This window comes from Trichomycterus rosablanca, chromosome 23, assembly GCF_030014385.1.
Source record: "Trichomycterus rosablanca isolate fTriRos1 chromosome 23, fTriRos1.hap1, whole genome shotgun sequence".
Taxonomy (NCBI): Eukaryota; Metazoa; Chordata; class Actinopteri; order Siluriformes; family Trichomycteridae; genus Trichomycterus; species Trichomycterus rosablanca.
Window position 1 is genome coordinate 1,199,175 of NC_086010.1, and position 25,803 is coordinate 1,224,977.

The following is a 25,803-nucleotide window of genomic DNA, read 5'->3' on the forward strand; positions in this document are numbered from 1 at the left end:
TTAACCAGGTCTGTTTTTTTGGTAACATCAGTGGGGATGAGGTTGAGTTTTTTAGGTAGATGTTTGTCTACATTAAGGTACCAGTAGGTAAGGTAGAAGGTACCAGTTATGGTGAGATGCCTTTAGGTCAGAATCTGCAGAACGCTCAGCCTTGTATAAAACAAATAAAATAGAAAGGAAATCTAAGGAGGGACACATGTTGGGTCTGTGGACAACATCAGGTCTTTAAGTGAAAGTCTTCCACTGGTCCAGTAAGAAGGTGCTACTGGATGGACCATAAACGCTGGTCATGTGTTGTGTGAAAGTAGTCTAAACTTAATCCGTACAGTAAACAGGTCATGGGTTGATGGAAATGGTAGAAGCTTCGCTCTGCTCTGCTCTGTCACAGTGCGTTGGCGTAGATAGCCGTGGCATCTTCGTTAGCGTAGATGACAGAATCGTTCTGCTTGTGGACAAATCTGCGATCACAGAAACACATTTCTAAGCCAGAATATTAACGTCTGAATTGTTTTAACTGCACACAAAATGCACTACACGCTCAAAAGTGTTTGGACATATGACCGTCCCATTCCAGAACCATGTGGATTAATATGGCTTTCCATTAGGTTTTAGAGTGTCACCTGTTGAAATGTCTGCCTGTGAGCAGGCCTGGCTCACAGTCAGCGTTCCAATTAATCACAAATGTATTAAGACTGAGTTTGAGGCTATAACAGTTCCTCCATATACCAACCTAATCAAAGTAGATCTTTCTTGACCTGTACATTTATGTTTGTGCACAAAGGGACAGTAATGCAACAGTGAAGGTCCTTTCCCAAACTGTTGGCACAAAGGTGGAATAATAGGTGGTTTTGTACACCTGTTAGTAACGATCATGTCTGAAACATCTGAATTAATCCGATTTCTTCTGTTTTGTTTTTGCTGATGTTACATTTAAATGTTTCAGATCTTCAGACAAATTTTAATATAAGGTAAAGATGACACAAATAAACACAAAATGCAGATTTAATCATAATTAAATTTACTGAAGTTAAAGATTTGTTCATGTGAAGAAGTAAATGCAGCCCTGAACCTGGTTGAGTTGAGCTAGCCTTGGCAGTAGCAACTGCAATCAAACTGTAATTATAAACTAGGTGAGCTGGCTCATTATTATACAGTATTTATTAAATTATACAAATTAAGAAAAGTGACAATGCAACAATACTGACTCGTTTAAAACACTGCTATCTGCTAACCTGGGCTACACAAAGAAACAAAACAGATGCTAATCGCAAATCGCTAATGCTAACCGCTAATAGCTGTACCAGAGCAAACCAATAAAACAGAGACAAGAACATAAAATACAATAACAGAGGAAGAAAGTTACAGACAAAAACACAATTATTAAAACCACAAGAGGAACCAGGAACCATAAAAAGGTCAAAAACAAAGAAGAAGAATAAAGAATAGATGCTAAAAGATGAGAGGAGAATTTCCCTTTAATAAATGAAATCATTTAAAAAGCTTTTTGTGTTTACTTGGATTTTTAATAATAATAATTTTAATTTAAATGATAATAATAATATAATAATAATTTTTTTGGGATAATTGGGATGGATCAGATACTTTTCACAGCCATGTAGCAGGGGTGTCCACATACTTTTAGCCTGTACAGCGTTAGATAGATCTGTAAACTGTACTGATGCTGTTTGATTACCTCTTTTTGTAAAACACCACTGATAAAACCAGTGCAATCAAAACTAATCCAGCAATCACCACAGCGATGATCCAGATCCAGTTTGTCACACCTAAATAACATTCACCACAATATTAATAGTAATAATAATTATTATTATGGGCACAAATTATTGATATTTTGATTACAAGAATATACATATGACAATGGACCCACCCTCGACCTGAATGCTGATCGTATCAGATCCCGAGCTCACACTGCTGCTCCACGTGCAGGTATAATTCCCAGAATCCTCCACGGTTAGATTGGGAAAGTGAAGAACGGGTCCTGATCTGTCCAGGTTCTGGTTGTTCTTAGACCAAAAAAACTGTGAGGAACTGTGTGTGCAGTTCACGTGACATGTCAGATTTAAGGAGTCCCCTGGTTTAAGGGTCCCCTGGTTTTTTACCACCTTATACCCGCTCTGTGGGTAGGAATAATTACAGGGAAGGGTGGCACTGAACCCTCTCACAGCACAGAAATTTCTCTCAGGATAAATCACATTCCATCCATCATACGGTGTAAGGATACCACCTGAAAAACAAATATGTGTGTAAATAATTCAACCTCAAAAAATTATATTAAATTAAACTACCTGACCATGAGCTTCACGGACATTCCTGTCCAAAAGCATCAGTTTGTGTTAATATGAAGTTGGTCTTCTTCTGGAAAAGTCTGAGGTCAGAATTAGATGTTAGATGAGAAGAACCTGGGGCAGAATCAACGTTCACATTTATCCCAGAGATGTTCAGTGTGCGTAAGATCAGATCTTTTTTCAGGCGGCTTGAGTTCCTCGTTACACAGAGTCATCCTGGAACTAGCAAGTTGCTTCCCCAAACTGTTGCCATAAAGTAAAGATAATGTGTGACCTTCCTGACGATACCCACCTCGTCATTCAGGCTTGTGACCTGCACTGAGAGTGAACTGATGTGCGTCCCCTAAGCAACTAGGTTCATTTAGCTTCACGTGTTGTTCCAACTTGGCAGCAATAGTTTAGGGAAGGCCCTTTCCTGTTATAATAATATTAATAATAATTAATTTTGTGCCTTTCCAAGCTCAAGGATGCTTTACTATAGCAAAAACAAAAGAGATGGACCCACCCTCGACCTGAATGCTGATCATATCAGATCCCGAGCTCACATTGGTCCTCCATGTGCAGGTATAATTCCCAGAATCCCCCATGGTTAGACTGGGAAAGTGAAGAACGGGTCCTGATCTGTTCAGGTTCTGGTTGTTCTTGGACCAAACAATCTGTGAGGAACTGTGTGTGCAGTTCACGTGACATGTCAGATTTAAGGAGTCCCCTGGTTTAAGGGTCCCGTTTCCACTGAGCCTGATTAGTTCCACCTTTAAATCTTACAGAGAACAAAGAGTCACACCAGTGAATCAGGACTAAGAGCGGATTATTAATTATAGGACAGTCTGGTCTAAAACTCACAACCACGTCACGTAAAGTCTTTTAGAAATAGAATGAAAATAAATGAGGAGAGTAAATTATATAAAAATAATTATTACTGTAAGAGTTACTCCAGGTTCTCCTGTCCATTTACCTTTATAATCATTAGTTATCAATCTAAATCTGTACTCTCCAGAATAATTAAATTTTACATTCTGGATGAACAGAGTACAGTTTGATTTGTCATCTCCACCGTACACAAAGTCTGAAGTGACGTTTGATGAGCTGTTATAAACAATCAGTGATTCCTGACAGTTTTTATTTGAGTTCATTAAGCACCAGAGCATTTGTACCACCTTATACCCGCTCTGTGGGTAGGAATAATTACAGGGAAGGGTGGCACTGAACCCTCTCACAGCACAGATATTTCTCTCAGGATAATCTACATACCATCCATTGTACTGTGTTAGGACACCACCTTAAAAACAAATATGTGTGTAAATAACACAAACTTAAAAATATATATTAACTTAAACTACCTGACCATGAGCTTCTCTGACATTCCTGTCCAAAAGCATTAATGTGCATTAAATGAATTTGAAGAGCATCTAAGGTCAGAATTAGATGTTAGATGAGAAGGACCTGGGACAGAGATGTTCAGTGTGCTTAGGATCAGATTTGTTTGTGCCAGATTGTTGAAGAAAATTTTTTTTTTTTTTGGAAAAGCTTCACGAGTTTACAGCCTTCCTGACGACACCCTCCTCTTTATCCGGGCTTGTGACCTGCACTGAGGGTGCACTGATGTGTGTCCCCTAAATAACTAGGCTCATGTAGCTCCATGCACCCTTTGCTCTCTGTGCACAAAGCAAGAACCTCCAGCGTCCTGCACAGAGTCCTGACCGCAGCCTCACTCAACAGCTCTGGAATAAACCGGAACATCAACTGATCGATCAGCATCCAGCAATACAAATGCCGTCATCTTTTAAATGAATGGGCACAAATTTCCACAGACATACTTTAAAGTCTCGTGAGAAGCTTCTTCAGCTGTTTTAAATATAAAGATCAAACAGAGATCAAATGGAACGTCCAACAAGCTCATGGTCAGGCGTCCAATTACTTTTACAATTCAGCTTTAATGTGAGAGGTACGAGAGGTAATGTGAAAACATGAGATCCTGCACAAATGTGAGAGCTTTGCATCAGTCAGCAAACAGTTAAATCTCTACAGGATGAAGAACAATTCCATGGAAAAATGAAGCCGCGGCCTCTGGTGGATCATTTACTGCCTGTAAACAACAAACAACGAGACTGTGCAGAAAAGAAAGTGAATTATTTCCTACCTGACAGGATCGGGAGAATCGTTACCAAGTGCAGCATTTTCTCTCTCTTGGTTCAGCAGGTACTGAGAGTCAGGGCTGAGGTTTTGGATTTATATGCTAACTAGATGAATTTATATACACTCACTGATGTGGAAGTAATAAGTGGGAACTAAATGCTGGAGAAAACAAAACAGATGGAAAAAGTCACACAATCAAATACCGTCAGCACGTCAAAACCGTGTCAGAAAACTTCATTCATTTATGGTCAGGGTCACAGTGGGTCTGATTCATTTGGGTGGGTCGAAGGGCAGGAAACACTTCAGGTGGGTCACAGGGCAAACACACACACCACCCTGGACACAAGGAGAACATGCAAACTCTTCACAGAAAGGGGAATCGAACCCAGACCCTTCTTTCTGTGAGGCGACAGCACAACCCACCACGCCGCAGTGCCGCCCAGCAACAGTTCAACACTGAATAAAAGCCAGTTCTCATTTATCTCGACTAATTCAGCAGGTTCCCCCCTGTGTAGCTCCAACAGCAGAAGAGATGAAGATTCTGCAGCTGATGATCGTTATTCATGATAATTATTAGATAGAATTATCCCCCCAATTATTGGATGGTGCAGTTTGTGCTGCACTAACATTTAATGAATCATAGAATTGGGTTAAGGGCGGGACGGTGGCTCGGTGGGTAGCACTGTCGCATCACAGTAAGAAGGTCCTGGGTTCGATCCCCATGCGGGGCGGTCCGGGTCCTTTCTGTGCGGAGTTTGCATGTTCACCTTGTGTCTGCGTGGGTTTCCTCCGGGAGCTCCGGTTTCCTCCCACAGTCCAAAAAAAACAAAAACAAAAAAACATGCAGTCAGGTTAATTGGAGACACTGAATTGCCCTATAGGTGAATGTGTGTGTGTGTGTGTGTGTGTGTGTCTGCCCTGCGATGGACTGGCGCCCCGTGCAGGGTGTTACTGTGTGCCTTGCGCCCATTGAAAAGTTGGGATAGGCTCCAGCACATGAGAACAAACTCATACAGTAGTGTGAGAAAGTGTTTCCTCCTTTTGTGATGGACTTTATTTAGCGGTGGGTAGCGGTGTTGCTTCACAGTAAGAAGCGCCTGGGTTCGATTTCCTCACCGGGCAGCCAGGGTCTGTGTGGAGTTTGCATGTTCTCCCTGTGACTTACTGGAACATGTACATTTTTAAGAACAGCGCTCCATCTAGTGGTAAAGGTTACAATTGCACTAAGTGAGGTAGAGACTCGAAAAGCCACTTATTATGTACATCTGTTTTCACTGCTTTCTTTTATATGTTTATATAACGTAATCGTGGTTCAGTGGGTAGCACTGTTGCCTCACAGTATGAAGGTCATGGGTTCGATCCCCTGGTGTGGGTTCTTTCTGTGTGGAGATTGCTCCTGAACTGATGAATCTTGTGTAAGCAGTAACTACCGTTCCTGTCATTAATGGCAAAGTGTGTAAAACATGACGTTACAATCCTAATAAATAAATAAATAAATAAATGAATAAATAAATATAACGTAATCTTTTCTTTTTAATGTTTTGGCAAACCTGTAACTACTGCAACAGTCATGCTAATGAAGCTCTTTGAATTATAAGATATCGATGTGTTTCCGGTTCCTACCAGTAGGGGGCAGGATTTTTCTTTAATGCGCTAGATTACTTTCATCTTTGGGGCTCTTTTCAAGACAAAATGTGAATATTTCTTCTGTTTTCACTCACATATTTCATATTTATAACAAATACGTTTTTATAAAAGTATTCTAAACACTTTTATTGCAACAGTAAATGTAAAAGTGTTGGACAAAATAAGTGAAACACGACTCGAATCCTAACAGGGATGTTTTTCTTACTAGAATTCTCTCAGGCCTGGTTCCCCTTTACATAAACGTACTTTACTATTCATTTCTGCTCTGTTTTTATTGGGATCAGCTGTAAAATCTTTTAGTTTTCCTTTAGCAGTGCAGAAGAGATGGGACACAGTGGAGCTTCAAGCAGTGGTAGCAATAAAATGTATAATCATATTTACCTAGTAATAAAAATGTTTTAAAATAGAAACAATTCTAAAATATATAAACAATTCATTCATTCATTGTATATTTTACTCCTTTTTTTATCCTGGTCAGGGTCACGGTGGGTGGAATCCACTGGACGAAAGGTAGGAAACACCCTGAAGAGGTCGCCACTTCAGCACAGGGCAAACAAACACACACACACATACACACACACACTCTCTCACACACACACACACACACACACACACACACACACATACACACACAGTCAGGGTAATTTTGTATCTCCAATTAACCAAACTGCATGTCTTTAAACTGTGGGAGGAAACCGGAGCACCCGGAGTAAACCCACACAAACAGAGAACATGCAAATCCCACACAGAAAGGACCCTGATCTCTCCACTTGGAAATCGAACCCAGGACCTTCTTGCTGTGAGGTGACAGTGCTACCCACCAAGCTACTAAAACTTTTTACGAAGGTTATATAGTGCTATAGTTCCTCTCTAACTAACAAATCAATAATCATTTTCAAACCCTCTGGAAAGCCAAGTTCCCAAAAAGATGTTTAAATGTTATACAGCCCCCACTGTTATGCTTTTGTTGTTATTCAGCTGGTGGCTTCTTGTAAGCCTTGAATTGTATTTGCTCACAATTGTAAACAATTTGAGATAAAATTGTCAGCAAAATGCTGTTAATGCAAATGTGTTGATCTGGTTATAATAATAATATCACTGGCAGAATTAGGATTGCACCAATAAATGTGATCAATACCCGTTACTTCTTAAGAATTTACTAAAGACACATGATTTTTTTTCCTTTGTGAACTGTTGGTTTCAGTTCTTGCTTGTTCTCTATAAAAAACTAACCACATCTACCACATAATGTCGAACAGAGGAAGATGCTGCAGCTCATGCTCATTCTCGCTCTGTCTGGTACGATAATTCAACTTTTTTATTATAGATAATAATTGTTCTTTAATAATCGAGTCTTAAACAGTTGTTGATTGATGTAGCAGTGAGGACTTTAGTATTATTGGTTGTTTTACACACTTTTAATGGACTTGTCTGTCATAGGAACTTCAATCATTTCTTCCACTATTCTTTTTTCTCTGATCAACAGTGTACTGTGGGTTTCCTGAAGATATTAAATAAAGTAGTAAATAGTAAATACAGCACCTTAAATTACTATTTCTGAAGGTGCAGAAAGCCATGTAATGTCATTCAACTTTGTAACATGGCCTCTTATTTCCTTCCTAAGTGTGATTGTTGACTTCTCTGTGTCCGTATACTGTAAATAGGGTTAGTCTGATAGAGAACTCAATGTCCTTTTTAAATAATAAATAAATAAATAAAAGATGAAACACAGACTTATCTGACCACAGAACACGTTTCCTGTCTTTAGAACTATCTGAGATCAGAGAGCTGGGTGTTCCTGTGTAGAATTGATGTACAGCTTCATCTTTGTGTAAGAGAGTTTCAGGTTGCACAGATTGACGGACTGTTTTAAGTGAAATACCAAAATTAAGTACAATTCTGAAATATTTCTGATGTCGTGTGGCTACATTTATCACAGTCGCATGACGGCTTCCCATAAGGTGCTGTCTGAGACCTCAAACGTTCAGCAGTGGTTTCTGCCCTCGCCCTTCAAATCTTTGCTGTTTTTGCAAACATGAGAGAAAGAGCGAGAGAGAGAGAGAAAGCGAGAGAGAGAGAGAGAGAGAGAGAGCACATAATGTCATTCACCTTCTGTATTTGTAAGCTCAGGCCAGGCCATTTTGATTTCTGAAAAAGGTTAAATATAATTTGGTACTGACTGTTTTGTGTTTTTATAAGAATCTTACATCCTGTCCCTTGTAAATCAAATGTATTTATAAATAAAATAAAACACCACCAAGTTTATGAATTTTAGCTTTATTATTTTTAATCTGTGTGTATTTTACAGGAGTTCTAACAGACAGCAGTAACTGGGCGGTGTTTTATCCTGAGAGAAATATCTGTGCTGTGAGAGGATTCAGTGCCACCCTTCCCTGTAATTATTCCTACCCACAGAGCGAGAAAAGGGTGGTACAAATGCTCTGGTGCTCAATGAATTTAAATACTGTAAAATGTGGGAAACCACCGTATGTTTATAACAGCTCATCAAAAAACACTCCAGACTTTGTGTACGGTGGAGACGACAAATCAAACTGTACTCTGTTCATCCAGAATGTAAAATTTAATTATTCTGGATTGTACAAATTCAGATTTATAACTAAGAATCCTGAAGGTAAATATACAGGAGATCCTGGAGTGACTCTTACAGTCTCAGGTACATTTAATAATTATTTTTATATAATTTACTCTCCTCATTTATTTTCATTCTCTTTCTATCAGACTTTACGTGACGTGGTTGTGAGTTTTAGACCAGACTGTCCTATAATTAATAATCTGCTCTTAGTCCTGATTCACTGGTGTGACTCTTTGTTCTCTGTAAGATTTAAAGGTGGAACTAATCAGGCTCAGTGGAAATGGGACCCTTAAACCAGGGGACTCCTTAAATCTGACATGTCATGTGAACTGCACACACAGTTCCTCACAGATCTTTTGGTCTAAGAACAACCAGAACCTGAACAGATCAGGACCCGTTCTTCACTTTCCCAATCTAACTGTGGGGGATTCTGGGAATTATACCTGCACGTGGAGCACCAACATGAGCTCGGGATCTGGTACGATCAGCATTTATGTTGAGGACGTGTTCATGTTCATCAGCCCAGGTAAATTCTCTTAGTTAGAAAGTAAAGCTGTTTATGAAGTTCACTTTTACTTCTCTTTTATCTACTGAATGTTTCTATGTTGTTTTCTTTTTAGCAGCTGATCCTCAGTCTGAGCCTGAGTCTGAGTCTGAGTCTGAGCCTGAGTCTGAGTCTGAGTCTGAGTCTGAGCCTGAGTCTGAGTCTGAGCCAATCTGGATCATTATTTGTAAAATATGTGGAGGGATTTTTATATTTATGGTATTCGTCTTGGTAGCTGTAATTTACCACAGGAGGTAAGAAGCACCATAAGCTAATCCAACTTCCTTTCACTTCTAAAAACATGCCTGTAGGTGGACTGACTGCTTCAAATTGCCTGGAGTGAGTGTGTGTGAGTGAGTAGTAAGTGAGTGAGTGCCTATCAATTCATTTATTGTGGTGTACACCATGGGCAAAAGTATTAGGACACCACTTCTAATTATCATGATTATTTAGCATCAACTGAGGCTTTCTTGAGCAACATCAGCGCCTAGCCATACAAATGGTGTCATCTTTTGATGGAATAAGCACAAATTCCCATACACAGACACACTTCAACATCTTGGGAGAAGCCTTCACATAAAAGCAACTGTTGTTCTAGCTGAAAAGAGCCCACAGAGGTCACTTCATTGTACAACTATTTGTTTTTGACATGGAATGTCTGACAAACTGATGGTCGGGTGTCCAATTACTTTTGGCCATACAGTGTACTCTACTCTAAAACATCAAAAACAGCACTACACATTTATTTTGTTATGAAAGGGCAACACACACACACACACACTAGTGTACTCACTTACACTCAGGGCAATTTACAGTAAGATCATGAATGGAAAAGTTTGAGCGCTTCTGCTTTCATACTTCTGTACTGTTCAGTGTGTTCTTCTGCTTCCATTAGGCGAAAGGTTGAAGCTCCAGAAGAAAACGAAGAACATTGTGAACAGAAATCACAGGTACGAGTTTAAATAAGAGATCTGTATACAGATTAGTGTTTAGTTTCCTCATGACTGAAGCTCAACACAATTCTGTTATTTATTGTGTAAGAAAATCCTGAAATCTTTATATAAATCTTAAAATCTAACCATCCAGTTCACACAGCGGTAGATTCAGAACGTTGTGACTCCATCAACTGCATTCAGTCTGTTATGTTCTATCACCCCAACATCCTTTCATGTAAGAACTGACCTGCTCCTAAATTTGTTTAGTATCATGCTACATATGCAGTAATTCATGCGGTTTTAGACTAAAGAAATATTTTAATTTTCTTAACACTAGATTATTAGAGGATTCACACAGTAAAAATATTTCCTCCTCTGTGTACAGGGTGGAGATAACACATGCATGTCGGAGCTGAGTCGAGATGCTCAGACTTCTGCAGATGAAGTGTTGAACACAGAGGAAGTGACGTACGCAACTGTGTTCAAAATGACGTATGCTAATGTTGGCCAAAAAAACAAGAATGCAAGGACAAGGTAAGAACCAGTAACATAAACAGACACATTTTACACACTGTGTATCGGCCTCTCATTTATATGCAAATTATTTTTTAGGTCACAAACAACTGAGCTTTACCAAAATGTTATGCTGTGTGAAGATATTTTTATAATTAAAATTCACCTTTTCAAAAATCACATTACATTATTGTGACTGCTGATATTATTTAATATATTTATTGGATGAGTACATTGTTGGGGGAAGCGTCACAATGTGTTGTACTAAGTATAACCCCACAATCCACCCACTGTGCTGAGTGTTCATCATATTTGATGTAAAACACCTGAAGAACATTGAAGTGTCACCAAAACCCATTGGGCTCTCATGTAGAGGTCAGTCTTTTCACAGCGTTTTGGAGGGTTAGTGTAGCTCAGCAGTTAGGGTACTGGACTATTAATCAGAAGGTTGCTCGTTCAAGCCCCACCACTGCCAAAATGCCACTCTTGGGCCCCTAAGCAAGGCCTGTAACCCTTAACTGCTCAAACTGTATTTATTCATAGTTGTAAATCACTTTTGCTTGATGCTAAGTTTTTAGCATTTGTGTGGACAGGGTCTTAGACACAATGCGGTCAGTGTTTTACTTAGCAATTTATATTAATTTACATTTTAATTGATGGCTTTGTGTTTGATAACAGGGAACATCACACTGATGAACAGGAGGATGACAAATCCATTATCTACAGTTTAATTCAAATGCACTGATCACAATTTTATACCTCAAGTGTTCACAGATACGAGCATTTAAACTGTTTTTGTTACTGTTTTGTGATAACTGCTTGGTGGGCTCAAATGTATATTGTTTATATAACAGCGTATATTGATATTTATATGTTATGAATATATAACTCAGAATGTTTAAATTTTTTTACCATTTGGACACCAGGAGAACATGCAAAAATTCTTGAAGCCAGTTACCCCAAGTAAGACTCAAAGTCGGGTTCCCAAGACCCATTTCACTGTCTCCTACCCACCTTACCAGATTTTTTGTACAGGTTTTAATTATTTTACATCTTAGTTTAAATAAATATGTTTTTTAATGAGGGTTGTGTCCCACCGTTTGAGGGTTTACAAAATTTCAATTATAACGTAAATTTTTTATAAACTTTTTTTATATTAAAATACTTAATTATTTTAAGATGTGTTAAGTAAAACAATTATTATTTATTAATAATAATGTATGTGTTTATTATAATTACTACTGAGACAGAAAGAAGCAGGGAGTGTGGTTACAGTTTAGAACAGTCGGTTCTCACCTCGACCAATCAGCACTGAACTGGCTGGCTGTTAACCAATTGGGTGTTGTTGCTAGGCAGAACTGAAATCTTGCTTTAATACGATTGGGTAAAAGGTAATAGTGCTGTAGGTAAGCATTGTTACAGAATCCTAACACAGCTGAAGAAACACTTATTAAAACTCGAATAGTTGTAGAAAAATCCATAAAAGTAGACAAAATGTAATGTATCATGACATAATACCTTCTCTCGAGTTTAGTATGAGGGAGAAAAACATAAATTTGCTTAAAATCGTCGCTATTACAAACACTTTTGCCCCACCTATGGGTGGAAACGCGCCATGACAGTTCAGATGACATGAAGTGAAGGATCTGTTAGGACAATTCTTCTCAAACTCTGTTACCTGAAGCTTTTCTTGGTGGTTCTCCAATTAAACAGTAATAATTTATAATTAATGGATGTAAAATTAAACCAGGAACATTTATGCCAGCTCTGATAGATTAGATACACCTGCTAAGAACCATAGCCCTGCATTATTCTCCACATAAAGAACATAGCTTGTATCAGCAAGCAGCACAAATGGCTTCGAAATGGCTCAAAACAATGTTTAAGATTTACTAACACAGAAAAAAAGTATGATCCTAAACAGCATGGCATTTAAGACTTATATTTTATTCAGTACTTAAGTTTGAGAACCAACATGTGTTAGGACGTAAGGTTATTCAAGTAAACATGCTTATTCTTACTAGTTACTTCTTACTCATCCACCATAATACATGTCCATTTTCTATATGGTTTTAGGCTGCTTTGGCATAGCCAGGAACTTCAGATGTAAATGAATGTTAAAAATATTATTGCTGAATATATCGCAACATAAAAATACTGACATTGCACGATCTCAAAAACCTCTGTACTGATATTTCTCATAACACTGACAAACCAAGTGTAAACACGTCTTCATACAGAAAATACTGAGTGCTGTAGCTGTTGAATCATATATTTATATATATACTGTATATATATATATATATATATATAGAGAGAGAGAGAGAGAGAGAGAGAGAGAGAGAGAGAGAGAGAGAGAGAGAAAGTCATTCAATGTTGTTTTATTGCTAAATTAGGAACAGCTGGTAAGGTAAATGCTGCTCTGGCAACATGGGTCTTTGGAAGTGGGGTTTAGTCCTCACCTCCGCTCACTGTTAATGACAATGTTGTTCATGTATTTGCATCACAATGCAAGGAGTTAAAGAGTTCTGTTTTTTTTCTGTTCAGTCTTTGCAAATTAACTGTGATGTTCTTAATTTTACTCATCATTAGACGCAGGTGTACACCGAATGTAAATGATGTTTGTGTAAATAAAGTTTATTATGATGGATTAAGACTATGAGACCTTTTGAGTGTTTTTTGCACAAACTTTTTTTAAGTTTAACTACAAATGGAAATTCAGAACATCCCAGTGTTAACTGGGAAACAACTATCTATAATAACAGTTAAGCTAATAATAAGAGAAACTGAACCCTACATCAGTTGATACGTTTAATTACTAAGTACATATATTTAGTGACTAGCGGAATTATGCAGGTATGGTATAAAAAAGTCCTTATCAGATAAAATAATACAGTTCAAAGATCTTTTAACACGATTGCCTTGTTTTGAGTTACAGGCAGCACGGTGGCACTGTAGGTTAGAATGGTCCTGAAGACCTGGTGACCTCTGATCATGTCTGTTTATATTTATATTAATAAAAAAGTTGTACCCTTTAGTTCAAATCTTACAACCTTGTTTTGATGCAAGGCACACTTGGTTTGACTTCATGTTTTTTTTTTTTACTGTTTCTGTTGCTTTGTCACAATTTGGTATTTAGGTTCAGGTTCCACTTTTGGACAAGTTCTCCTTTCTAAATAACCGACCACTTCTGACACTTACTGCAGAAGAGGAGAGGATGATGCATCTCGTAATCATTCTGCTCACATTGTCTGGTATGATACCTTATTTTATTTTCATTTATTGTAAATAATTATTGTTTAATGTTTTTAACACCTAATAACTGATGTGTGATTTGTGTTTTAATGATGTACGATCAAAAACATTCAATTATGAGTAAATTATCTATAAATACCCAACATAAAGCAGAAAGATGCAGGTTGAGTGTTCATGAAATAAACTCAGTAATTCTCTGAGACTGGCAAATAAATCTGTAAATTAACCCAATCATAAAACGTTGGTCTTCCACTGTATTTCACAAGACCTTTTTAACCTGCTGACAACGTTCAGGCTCCCTGGTACATTCCGCTCTTACACAAACATATGTGCAATAGTTCAAATAGAGAACATGTGTATTTAAAAAAACATAGGTTTATATGTGATCTAAGCATTAATTATATTAGATATAATATCAGCTCTTATTCAGATATTCACATTTGAATAAGATTTTTTTTTATTGATGTTTAGAGAGCTGCAGTAATTATGTCTGGGCATGTCTAGTCTAATTCAACAATTGTGTTTGTTTGTATTTGATTGTATTTGATTAAGTAAGTATGGCCAATAACTGTTTTTCACACAGGGCCAGTTGGCATTGGATCACTTTTATTCGCAATAAATAAAATGATTGTTTACAAAATGAATGTAGTCGAAATGTTACATGTGTATGTATCCTATGGTAAAGGTGTGTTAGCTTTTACGACAAAATGTTGTTAAATAATAACTAAAAACAAGTTTATACAAGAAAGAAAACAAAACACAACTTTTAATTCTATTAATCAATACTGTTTTCTTTTCTCATCTATACTATTTTACAGGAGTTTTAACACAGAGCAGTAACTGGACGGTGTTTTATCCTGAATCGTTGTGTGCTGTGAGAGGGTTCAGTGCCACCATTCCCTGTAATTATTCTTACCCACCGAATCTTCAGGTGGTAGAAATGACCTGGTCATCAGAGAGACCAAATCAAATCTGTCACAGCGTATCACCTGTTTATAACAGCAAATCAAACGTCACTTCAGACTTTGTGTACGGCGGAGACGACAAATCAAACTGCACTTTGGTAATCCAGAATGTAAAGTTCAACTATTCAAAACAATACTGTTTTACGTTTATAACCAATCTGACTACTGGCAAATGGACAGGTCGATTTGGGGTGACTCTTCAAGTGGCAGGTAAATTTTGATAATCCTAAAATAAAAGTTTAAAATGATGTTCACATGTATGTACTGTTATAACTAATAATCCGCTCTTAGTCCTGATTCACTGGTGTGACTCTTTGTTCTCTGTAAGATTTAAAGGTGGAACTAATCAGGCTCAGTGGAAACGGGACCCTTAAACCAGGGGACTCTTTAAATCTGACATGTCACGTGAACTGCACCAACAGTTCCTCACAGATTGTTTGGTCCAAGAACAACCAGCACTTGGACAGATCAGGACCCGTTCTTCACTTTCCCGCTCTAACCGTGGGGGATTCTGGGAATTATACCTGCACTTGGAGGACCAACATGGCCTGGGGATCTAAAACTATCGGTCTTCTGGTGGAGGGAGGGCCCATCAGCTCAGGTGTTTTATGAACTAAATGATCGTTTGTTTTAAATGATACTGAAGTAAATAAAGTGATTATTTTTACCTGGTTAATTCTGTAACAGGTGAGAATTCCAATCGTTGGGTGTTCTGGATCAGTACTTTGCTGATTGTTGGAGTTTTAATCATACTAGTCATGGTAGCTGTTTATTACAAAAAAAGGTAAGAATCATAAAATTCATGCAATTTTAACACTTCTAACACCCCATATTGGGTAAATGATTGGTTATGTTTAGTGTGGCACGAATACAGCAATGCTTAGACTGAAATACAATGTACTGTGTTTTCTTTTGGTACATTCAAAGCAGCAGTCAGTGATATGAAGTAGAACTACAAGTTGATGCATTTCAGGCTGATTTATATTCAATTCTGACAAGAATGCAGCATTTTATTATATTTAAAACGCAAACCTACACGTATTGTTTTTCTATTTAGAGGTCGAACGACATGTAAACAGTGTAATGGAGCTTTTGCTTTTCATGTTTGCATGTATCCTGCATGTTACTTTCTCCACTGTAGTCACTGCATTTTAGTTTGACACTAATTCCTCTCCACAGCCCTAGAAAGTCAGAATCTTTGCTGATTTCAAATCAGATGTATTGGATCATGTTGTGTAGGAGTATTAATGAAGATCCTCCTTTAAGGTTCACTGTGTTCTTCTGCTTTTATTAGGAGGAAGGTAGAAGCTCCAGAAGAAAACAATGGACAAAGAGAAGTAAAAACACAGGTAAAAGTTTATAAAAAAACAGAACAGCAGAACATTTTACATTACGATTAAAAGCAACGTTAAAAATTAACCACCAGGTTAAATGTATGACCCAGGTTTAACGACTGGACAGAATCAGAACAAATAAGTCACACATACACAAAAATACATGTGAAGAAATCCAGCCAACAAAAGCGACCAAGTGAATCAATAGATTGAACGTGAACGAGCCTGCGCGTGGTGAGCCGACTCAGTTCGCGAGCCAAATGAAAAATAAAGACTAGTAGGCCAGTCTCAAAACAGTCACGTGGAACTGCGACCGGGATCAGTACTATAGCTACTCGGTCTCCAAATGTTTAGACACAGAATCACATCGCCAGTGCTTCTCAACCCCAACTAGAAAACAGGAAAACGGTGTTGATCGGATAGTCGGTTCACTAAACCGACTCTGGGAGTCGATTAGACAGTCGAATGTACAACCGAAAATTCGTATGAATAAAAGTTTGCTCATGAAAGTTTGAATAAAGAGAGCTTTCTGATCACGGGGGTGTGGTACTGCAGCACTTAACTTTTACCTCGGATCTCCGGGCGTCGTGTAAATAAATAACTCCGGAGTTATCTGTGGAAGAATGATGAGGGCTGTAGCTATTGGGGTTTGTAGTCCTACTAGAACTACAACTACTACTCATACTGTGCGCCTTTTTACTGGCGGATTCGTCACACTACAATTAAACAAAAATAACTACAGAGCGAGAGTAATTCACTTTTAATTATAATTGATTCAGATATGTTTTGCTTTCCCAAAATCCTCCACACAGACCAAATCCTGCATTATGTCTCTGCACTGCAGGTACGATCAAGTGCACATCTAACACGTTGCCAACCGCTGAAGATCTGCTCTTGTGTTTGCAGGTTGGAGGAAACTTGCACATGTCGCAGCTAAACCAAGATCCCCGACCTTCTAATGCAGGCATGTACGAGCCAGAGGTGACATATTCAACCCTGAGCATAAAAAACACAAGACCAACTGCAACCGAAAAGTAAGATCCGCCAACCATTGAGCTGCACGTTGCCTGAAGCTGGTGGCTGATGTGAGTGTAGAATCGATTAATGTGATTATTTTGTGATTGTTTGTGTTGGTGATTACAGGACAGTTCGGTCTGATCTGCAGGAAGATGCTTCGGTCATCTACAGTGATGTGAAATTACACTGATCACACTTTTAATTTGCACTACAAGATCAAATCAAGACTCAAGACTGAATCTGAATCATGGAAGTCACCACTCAGGTGCCACAATGTGACTGTAAAGTTATTCATTATATTTATGACTTTATTCAGTTTGGGACACCACTTAATAACCACCAGATTAATTGGTGCAGGTTAGAAATGAAACTTAGACCAGTTTATTTTGATAACATCTATCAGAACACTTTCTTTATTGTGAATGAAAGTTTGTGTTTAATGACTGTAATAACACGCTTTTATTGAGTCTAATCAGAATTACGCTGCACAGTTTATTCATCAATTTAACATATATGTGCACTACATTGCCAAAACTATGTGGACACCTGACCATGAGCCTGTTGGATATCCCATTCCAAAATGATGAGCAATAATAATACTAATAATAATATGAAGCTGTTTTCTCGTCAGCTTTTAAATGAATCCTGGTAGCTGTTATATGACATTGGTATGACATAGTGAGACACAGTCGTGCAAGTTTGGGGGTTTAATCTTCTTTATTTTGTGCTTTTCTCTTACCAGGAACATTTTTAGTTCCCACTTCTCACTTCCACATCAGTAAATTCATTATTTATTAAGAGCTGCACAAAGCTGACTATACAAGCATCTTTTATACAGGAGAAATACTGTTATGAACCCAGCCTGGTAGGAAATAATCCTTTCACAGTATTTACTAATACAGCATGTAGCCAAAAGTATTTGGACGACTGACGAGATTATTGGACTTTGGGGTATAATAGAGAGACCTCTGTGTGATATTATCAGCTTGAACAGCAGCCGCTCCTCTGAGAAGGCTTCTCACAAGACTTGAAGTGTGGTTGTGGGAATTTGTGCTCCATTCAGTTAAAAGAGCATTTGTACACCTGGACACGAAAGTCTCAGCTGATGTTCCGGTTCATTTTAAAGCTGCCGAGTGAGACAGAGGTCAGGATTTTTCTTTTATGAAATAAAAACATAGCAGGTTTGTTTACAGCATAGTAAAATTCAGCCAAAATGCAATAAAATATAAAGCTGTATTAAAGATTCATCACTTCATCATCACTGTACGTCGATCTTCTGCTCAGTGTTGATTCGCCTGCAGTCACACACAAACACATTTATCATCACAAATTACACTCATTCAGTTCTATTAATGACTTAATAAGGTGTTAATAACGTTGTTCCTCTAATAATGAACACAGGAAATTCAGTCCATTGTAGATCAGATAGTTTATTCATTTATTTTAATACATTATTTATTTATGTTTAAAATGTAACATAGAAAATTATTCTCACCTCCTGATAAAAATGTCAGCTCCCACAGCAACGATGATCAAGATCATCACATATATCACCAGTAAAAAGATCCTGGGTGACCAATAGATCCCTGTTTAAAATTTACCATTAAATCATTTAAACATGATTTTTAACTCTAAATAGAAATTTTAAAACAGAACGTGCATAATTTACCTGAGCTGATGGACCCACCCTCGACCTGAATGCTGATCGTATCAGATCCCGAGCTTACGTTGGTCCTCCACGTGCAGGTATAACTCCCAGAATCCCCCACGGTTAGATTGGGAAAGTGAAGAACGGGTCCTGATCTGTCCAGGTTCTGGTTGTTCTTGGACCAAACAATCTGTGAGGAACTGTGTGTGCAGTTCACGTGACATGTCAGATTTAAGGAGTCCCCTAATTTAAGGGTCCCGTTTCCACTGAGCCTGATTAGTTCCACCTTTAAATCTTACAGAGAACAAAGAGTCACACCAGTGAATCAGGACTAAGAGCGGATTATTAATTATAGGACAGTCTGGTCTAAAACTCACAACCACGTCACATAAAGTCTGATAGAAAGAGAATGAAAATAAATGAGGAGAGTAAATTATATATAAATAATTATTAAATGTACCTGAGACTGTAAGAGTCACTCCAGGATGTCCTGACCATTTACCATCAGAAACATCAGTTATAAATTTGAATCTGTACTCTCCAGAATAATTAAATTTTACATTCTGGATGAACAGAGTACAGTTTGATTTGTCGTCTCCACCGTACACAAAGTCTGGAGTGATTTTTGATGAGCTGTTATAAACAATCAGTGAGTTCTCACAAAATTGAGAGTTCATTAAGCACCAGAGCATTTGTACCACCTTATACCCGCTCTGTGGGTAGGAATAATAACAGGGAAGGGTGGCACTGAACCCTCTCACAGCACAGATATTTCTCTCAGGATAAAACACCGCCCAGTTACTGCTGTCTGTAGGAACTCCTGTAAAATACACAGATCAAATATAATAAAACTAAAATCTATAAACTCAGTTGTGTTTTACTTTATTAATGCAGATTTATTTCTGTACATGAACACACTTCATCTTCATCAGTGTTAAACTCAGAACACGTGGTCTGATCTTCATCCAGCTCAGAATAATCTGTAAAATCTATCAGTCTAATAAACACTTCACAGTCCAGAAAATGTACGTGAACATCTCAGCTAACCACGTCTCCAAAGTCAGGGGTTTAAATGAATAAATTAGATGAAATTAGAGGTCGGGGTTGTAGAGGCGCCTGGTCTTAAACTTATGTCTTATGTACAGAAGCGTAGTTTTTCTATTTACAGAACACACACACCACACACACACACACACAACAATCATTCACTTTGAATGAATCAGTAATATTTCTAAAATCACAATTCAGTTACAAAAGTTTACTTTAAATAGAACAATTCTTTTACTGTATTTTCTGGACTCCTGATCATGAGATGGTTGGACATGAGTGTAGAAGTGGCCTCAACCCAAATGTTGGAAGATTAAAACTTATAATATATAAATAATTTCATACACCTGCTTGCAATGGCTGTGACTAAATCAGCTGAGCTCAATAATTACCAGGGGTGTCCAAACACTTTTGACCATGTTGTATATTTATATCTATATACAGTATTTTTTTTTTCTTCTCCTTCCTCGTTTCCTTACTGAAACCATAATCACCATTAAGTCTTTGCAAACACACAAACTAATAACAAACAGAAATGATTTAGTTGTAACGTCTGCACATAAAATCCAACAACTGAGAGTCAAACTGCAGCATCAACCAAAAAAGAATCAGAATTAAAAACTATTATAATAAATATAAATAATTATTTATACCAGACAGAGCGAGCAAAGCGACGATCAGCTGAAGCATCTTCATCTCTTCTTTAGGAAGTGCTAAATGTGATCTGTTTTCTGTATGTTTTACACTCAGCTGAGAAAAGCAACCGTAAAAGGAGAAGTTTATAGACGACCAGTTACTTACACATATAACTTGTGAAGCTGTTGTCAGGAAACTCGACATTACAGTGAATACACACATTTACATTTTCAGCATGTAGCAGAAACTTTTTTCCAAAGCAACTTACAGTACTGTGACTGTATACTGTCTAAGCAATTGAGGGTTAAGGGCCTTGATCAAGGGCCCAACAGTGGAAACCTGGTGGTAATAGGGCTTGAACCAGCAACCTTTTGATTACTAGTCCAGTACCTTAACCACTAGGCTACAACACACATTCTTCTAGATTCCTTCATCTGATCAGTAAATGAAAAGAATTCTGCAGAGTCGGGAAGTAACATGTGGACACCCCTCCTAATTACTGAAACCAGTTGTTTTAGCCACACTGGTTGTTTAGCTGCCTTTAACTTTGGTGCATTATTTTGGAAAAGGCACAAAAAGACGACCATAAAGCCACGGACTGGTACATTTGGTGAGGTCAAAACTGAACTCAAAAAGCCTGAACTCAACCCCATTAAACACCTTTGATTACAAGCCAGGTCTTCTCATCTAACATCACTGCCAGCCCGACCTCACAAATGCTGGTTTGACTGAAGAGGCACAAATTCTGACAGACACACTCGTTTTAATGCACTTTTACATGAGAGCGCCCCCCTGCGTCCGTACTGTGTAACAACACTCAGAACTGATGACTTTCTGAAGGCTGCATGTTGTTGGAATGATAACAGTAAATGTGTGTAAACACGTGTTGAGCCTGTAATGAATGAAATGATTCAAATGTGCTTCATAAGATTTTATTTTAGCTTAGAAACATGTATTACACACTTTAGGATGTGAAGTGTTGATGTGTGACTTTCACTAGATCCTGTGTTTATTAAAAGTGCTTTGTGATAGTATTCCTGAGTCCATGTGCTGATATTGATTATAGAATCATGCTATATGTAGTTTGTAGCTTTGACTTTTATACACAGAGATCATTTACATCATCAATTATTTCAGCATAATTGCTATAAAAACATCATCATTCTAGCAAAAGTGAACAATGCTAAAAAAAAATGCTTTTCAATAAAATCAAATCTGTCCAGAGAAATGAATTAAACAAAACGAATGGCTGACAAAATAAAGGAAACCCGTAAACCAATGACTGAAGGGAGTTTTGACCAGCATAGATTGAGTCCATTTGCCCCACTAGAGGACAGAATCACTGCAAAACAACACACATTTATTCTGACTGACCTTCTGTTCAATATCATGGAACATTTCTGTCCTAATAAGATCTTTTTTTCATTTTAAGGTGAAGGTGAATGTTGTGTAATTTTGGAGTAACTGCTGGCATTGGGCACTGTATGTGAGCAGTTTTGCATGTTCTCCAGAGTCTGTGGGTCAGTCAGTTTAGGTTTATGTTTTTAATGATTGTCTGGTTACTCATCATGTTGGTTTTCTGGGACTGGATAGACTGTTGTGTAAGGTCCACATTTCCTTGATAGTTCTGAGGTCAATTATTCTATTTTAAAGCCTGAACTAATCATTTCAGCACCAGTTCTCACACGTTCAGTGTCCAGAAGTTGGAGTTCCAGTCATTCAGTCACAGAAAATCAACAGTTTTGTATATAAACAGTCACAGAAATGTAAATCTTCTCATTACTACATACAATACATCCTTGTGCGTGTTTGACATCAAGCTGAACCACTTTATATTTTATTACCGATTTAAGAACATAAATTGTTCCACACAGTGAAACACTCTGAGGTGTCAGAACGATGAATGAGTGAACAGTTCCACACTGTGTGTATCTGAGCTGGAATAGTGGATCAGTGGAGCTTAACATCACTGTAGATCACAGAATCATCCTGCTGATCATCCTGAACGTTCCTGTAATCACCAACACAAATAATACCATATTATCTTTCATTATATAGTTTATCACTGCATATCACAAACACACACACACACACACACACACACACACACACACATCATTAGATTATATAGAGTTGTAGTTTTTACCCCTGGTTTGTTGTTTTCTTTTTTTGGATACACACAGATGCGTACATCACTCCGTCCTCGTTCACCTCTTCATCTCTCTTTTCTTCTTTTTTCTTCCTCCTGATGGAAGCAGAAGAACACGGTGAGCAGTTCAGTACAGGAAGAACTTCTAGAACATAGTCTACATTAGAATAGATCAGAATATGTAATACATTTCGGATTCTTACCTCCTGCTGTAAATTACAGATGCAGCGACTAATAGGATCAAAATCCCTCCACCAATCCCCAAAATAATCCAGACCAGCCACTGAGACTCTGTTCCTAAACAGAAGCAAACATTAACATTTTAAATCAAAACTGCTGTTTAATTCATTAACATGCTATTTTTATTATTAAAATTTACCTGAGCTGATGGACCCACCCTCCACCTGAATGCTGATCGTATCAGATCCTGAGCTCATGCTGCTGTTCCACATGCAGGTATAACTCCCAGAATCCTCCACAGTTAGATTGGAAAACTGAAGAACGGGTCCTGATCTGTCCAGGTTCTGGTTGTTCTTCGACCAAACAATCTGTGAGGAACTGTGTGTGCAGTTCACGTGACATGTCAGATTTAAGGAATCCCCTGGTTTAAGGGTCCCGTTTCCACTGAGCCTGATTAGTTCCACCTTTAAATCTTACAGAGAACAAAGAGTCACACCAGTGAATCAGGACTAAGAGCAGATTATTATGAACAATATGAAAACACGTAAATGACCACAAATATTTACCTGAGACTGTAAGATTCACTCCAGGATGTCCTGTCCATTTACCAGCAGTATCATCAGTTATAAATCTGAATTTGTAAAATCCAGAATAATTAAATTTTACATTCTGGATGAACAGAGTACAGTTTGATTTGTCGTCTCCACCGTACACAAAGTCTGAAGTGACATTTGATGAGCTGTTGTAAACATACGGTGGCTTCTCACACCATTCAGAGATCGAGTTCATTAAGCACCAGAGCATTTGTACCACCTTATACCCACTCTGTGGGTAGGAATAATTACAGGGAAGGGTGGCACTGAACCCTCTCACAGCACAGATATTTCTCTCAGGATAAAACACCGACCAGTTACTGCTGTCTGTAGGAACTCCTGTAAAACACACAGTACCATAAAACACTCATATTAGCACCAAACACACACACACACCTTCATGAAACACACATACTCATGGCAGCTTATTGGTAACAGTACTGGGTGAGTGATCACTGGTTGCCAGGATGCCACAGTTGGGTCCCTGTGTGAGGCCCTTAACTGTTGCTTACATAGAATTAAGTCACAATTCTAAGTTGCTTTGGATAAAAGCATCTGCTGAATGATGTTAATGTAAACAGCACCTACACACACACCTACACACACACAGAAAGATGCTCTCCTGTGCTACCTTCTTGCACTTCTCGCACGCACTCCTACGCTGCGCCACTCGAGCGTCCTGGCATTTTTACTTTAAAAGACTTTATTGATCCACTTCGGGAAATTAACTTGTTACAGCAGTATGAGAGAAAAGTGATAAAAACAGGAAAAACAACTCAAGAGCTGCTAGAGAAAAATGCTCACAAAGTGCGTAGTTAAATACACTAAAAGATTCCCTTTAAAACAACTGATGTACTTAGTAATTATTATGAATATATACATGAAAATATAAAAAATATATGACATATTGCACCTTTGAATTTGAATAATAAACCCCCCCAGACTCGTGTAGTGGATGTAAGAATAAGAAAATAAAAGCTGCTAATGTGTGAATGAACCAGTAATGCATTTATATCACAATTACAATTCAGTGAACAAGTGAAAGATGTTTTGGGTCTCAGGAGGACGTGAACTTTCGGCTTTTTGGATCTCCCGGCTTTTCAGAAGATCTGCGCAAATCTAATCAAAAGTGCACTTGTAAGGTTGAGACGAAGGAGGGGAAAGGCCTTCCTCAAACTGTTTCCTCAAAGTTAAAATCATCTAATGTGCTTTATGATACTCGTTTTATATAGCAGTAAGTGTGACAAACTCCAGAACTCAGTTTATAGAAAGGGTGTCCATATACTTTTGACCATATAATGTAATTACAATTATCTCATTTCCAGAAAACTTCGGACATTCAGTACAATTCAGTAAAAAGAATAACTTTTGAATCTTTATTTTAACTGATAAAAGTAAAAAGAAAAGATTTAGGATCAGATTTAGAATTTGATGCCTGCAACACACTTCAAAAAAGTTGGGACAGAAGCAAAAAAGGAATGAAAAGTTCTGATGTATTTCCAGACTACAATAAAGCACTGAAGAATCGAGAATAATCACATCACATCACAGATTCTTCTTTTTACTGCCTTTATTAAAGGTTTTATATACAGGATCTACGAATATACTACATTCTGTGTTATAAGCAGAATATTATCTGTGCTCTTTCTATACACACAAAGTACAATCATACTCAATTATATTTATTTTAATCTAACAGAAAAGGACAAATAAACTCATCCAGCAGCCCATCAAACTCTTACCGAGATGATCTGAACTGTTTAAGAGGATGTAGATCATTATAACATTCAACTATATTTATTTAGTTTTGTTTATTATTTAACATGTTATTTATTGAACACGTGAATGTAAACATTAGCTGTGCTTTTATTTTGTCTTTATAGTTTCCTAAAAAATCCTAAAACAGGACAATATTTTTGTACTGGAGTCTAAATCACCATCACAAGTCTTTGCTGATACGCTAACAGATAATGAACATAATCCAATAACTGAGAGTAACCAAACAAATCAAGGAGATATTAGAAATAAAAACTATATAATAATAATAATAATAATAATAATAATAATAATAATAATAATAATAATAATAATAATAATAATAATAATAATAATAATAATAATAATAATAATAATAATAATAATAATAATAATAATAATAATAATAATAATAATAATAATAATAATAATAATAATAATAATAATAATAATAATAATAATAATAATAATAATAATAATAATAATAATAATAATAATAATTCATACCGAACAGAGAGAGCAGAACAATTTGCAACTGCAGCATCTTCAT

General features: G+C 37.4%; 3 protein-coding genes across 3 annotated transcripts; 1 reads left to right on the top strand and 2 right to left on the bottom strand.

Annotated features, from left to right (window-relative positions):
* Positions 1-382: 382 nt before the first annotated feature.
* Positions 383-3,669, bottom strand: LOC134300733 (uncharacterized). The gene is made up of 5 exons (XM_062985154.1): positions 3,652-3,669; positions 3,223-3,568; positions 2,812-3,069; positions 621-648; positions 383-458 (listed from the first exon to the last, which is right to left on the bottom strand). The coding sequence occupies exons 1-5, from the start codon at positions 3,667-3,669 to the stop codon at positions 383-385; spliced, it is 726 nt and encodes a 241-aa protein (XP_062841224.1).
* Positions 3,670-13,876: 10,207 nt separating this feature from the next.
* Positions 13,877-17,666, top strand: LOC134301215 (uncharacterized). Its single transcript, XM_062985817.1, has 7 exons — positions 13,877-13,928; positions 14,748-15,104; positions 15,223-15,495; positions 15,582-15,678; positions 16,189-16,243; positions 17,135-17,262; positions 17,372-17,666. The coding sequence occupies exons 1-7, from the start codon at positions 13,892-13,894 to the stop codon at positions 17,433-17,435; spliced, it is 1,011 nt and encodes a 336-aa protein (XP_062841887.1). The 5' UTR covers positions 13,877-13,891; the 3' UTR covers positions 17,436-17,666.
* Positions 17,667-18,481: 815 nt separating this feature from the next.
* Positions 18,482-25,803, bottom strand: LOC134300736 (carcinoembryonic antigen-related cell adhesion molecule 1-like). The gene is made up of 6 exons (XM_062985158.1): positions 25,761-25,803; positions 23,472-23,837; positions 23,119-23,377; positions 19,354-19,694; positions 18,915-19,187; positions 18,482-18,540 (listed from the first exon to the last, which is right to left on the bottom strand). Exons 1-6 carry the CDS (start codon positions 25,801-25,803, stop codon positions 18,482-18,484), a joined length of 1,341 nt encoding a protein of 446 aa, XP_062841228.1.

Bases quoted from the DNA above. Each gene is read 5' to 3' on its own strand.
- LOC134300733 (XM_062985154.1), bottom strand. The intron at 3,070-3,222 runs TAATTATTTTTA...TTTGTTCTCTGT, and splicing joins TGGAGTAACTCTTACAGTAA to AAGATTTAAAGGTGGAACTA. The intron at 649-2,811 runs GTGGGTCCATCT...ACTGTGAGCCAG, and splicing joins GATCAGCATTCAGGTCGAGG to GCCTGCTCACAGGCAGACAT.
- LOC134301215 (XM_062985817.1), top strand. From the start codon at position 13,892: ATGATGCATCTCGTAATCATTCTGCTCACATTGTCTG. The intron at 13,929-14,747 runs GTATGATACCTT...ACTATTTTACAG, and splicing joins CATTCTGCTCACATTGTCTG to GAGTTTTAACACAGAGCAGT. The intron at 15,496-15,581 runs GTGTTTTATGAA...ATTCTGTAACAG, and splicing joins GGGAGGGCCCATCAGCTCAG to GTGAGAATTCCAATCGTTGG.
- LOC134300736 (XM_062985158.1), bottom strand. From the start codon at position 25,803: ATGAAGATGCTGCAGTTGCAAATTGTTCTGCTCTCTCTGTTCG. The intron at 19,695-23,118 runs GTCCATCAGCTC...TACAGACAGCAG, and splicing joins AGCATTCAGGTGGAGGGTGG to TAACTGGGCGGTGTTTTATC. The intron at 18,541-18,914 runs GTAAATTATGCA...GTGTGACTGCAG, and splicing joins GGGTGGGTCCATCAGCTCAG to GCGAATCAACACTGAGCAGA.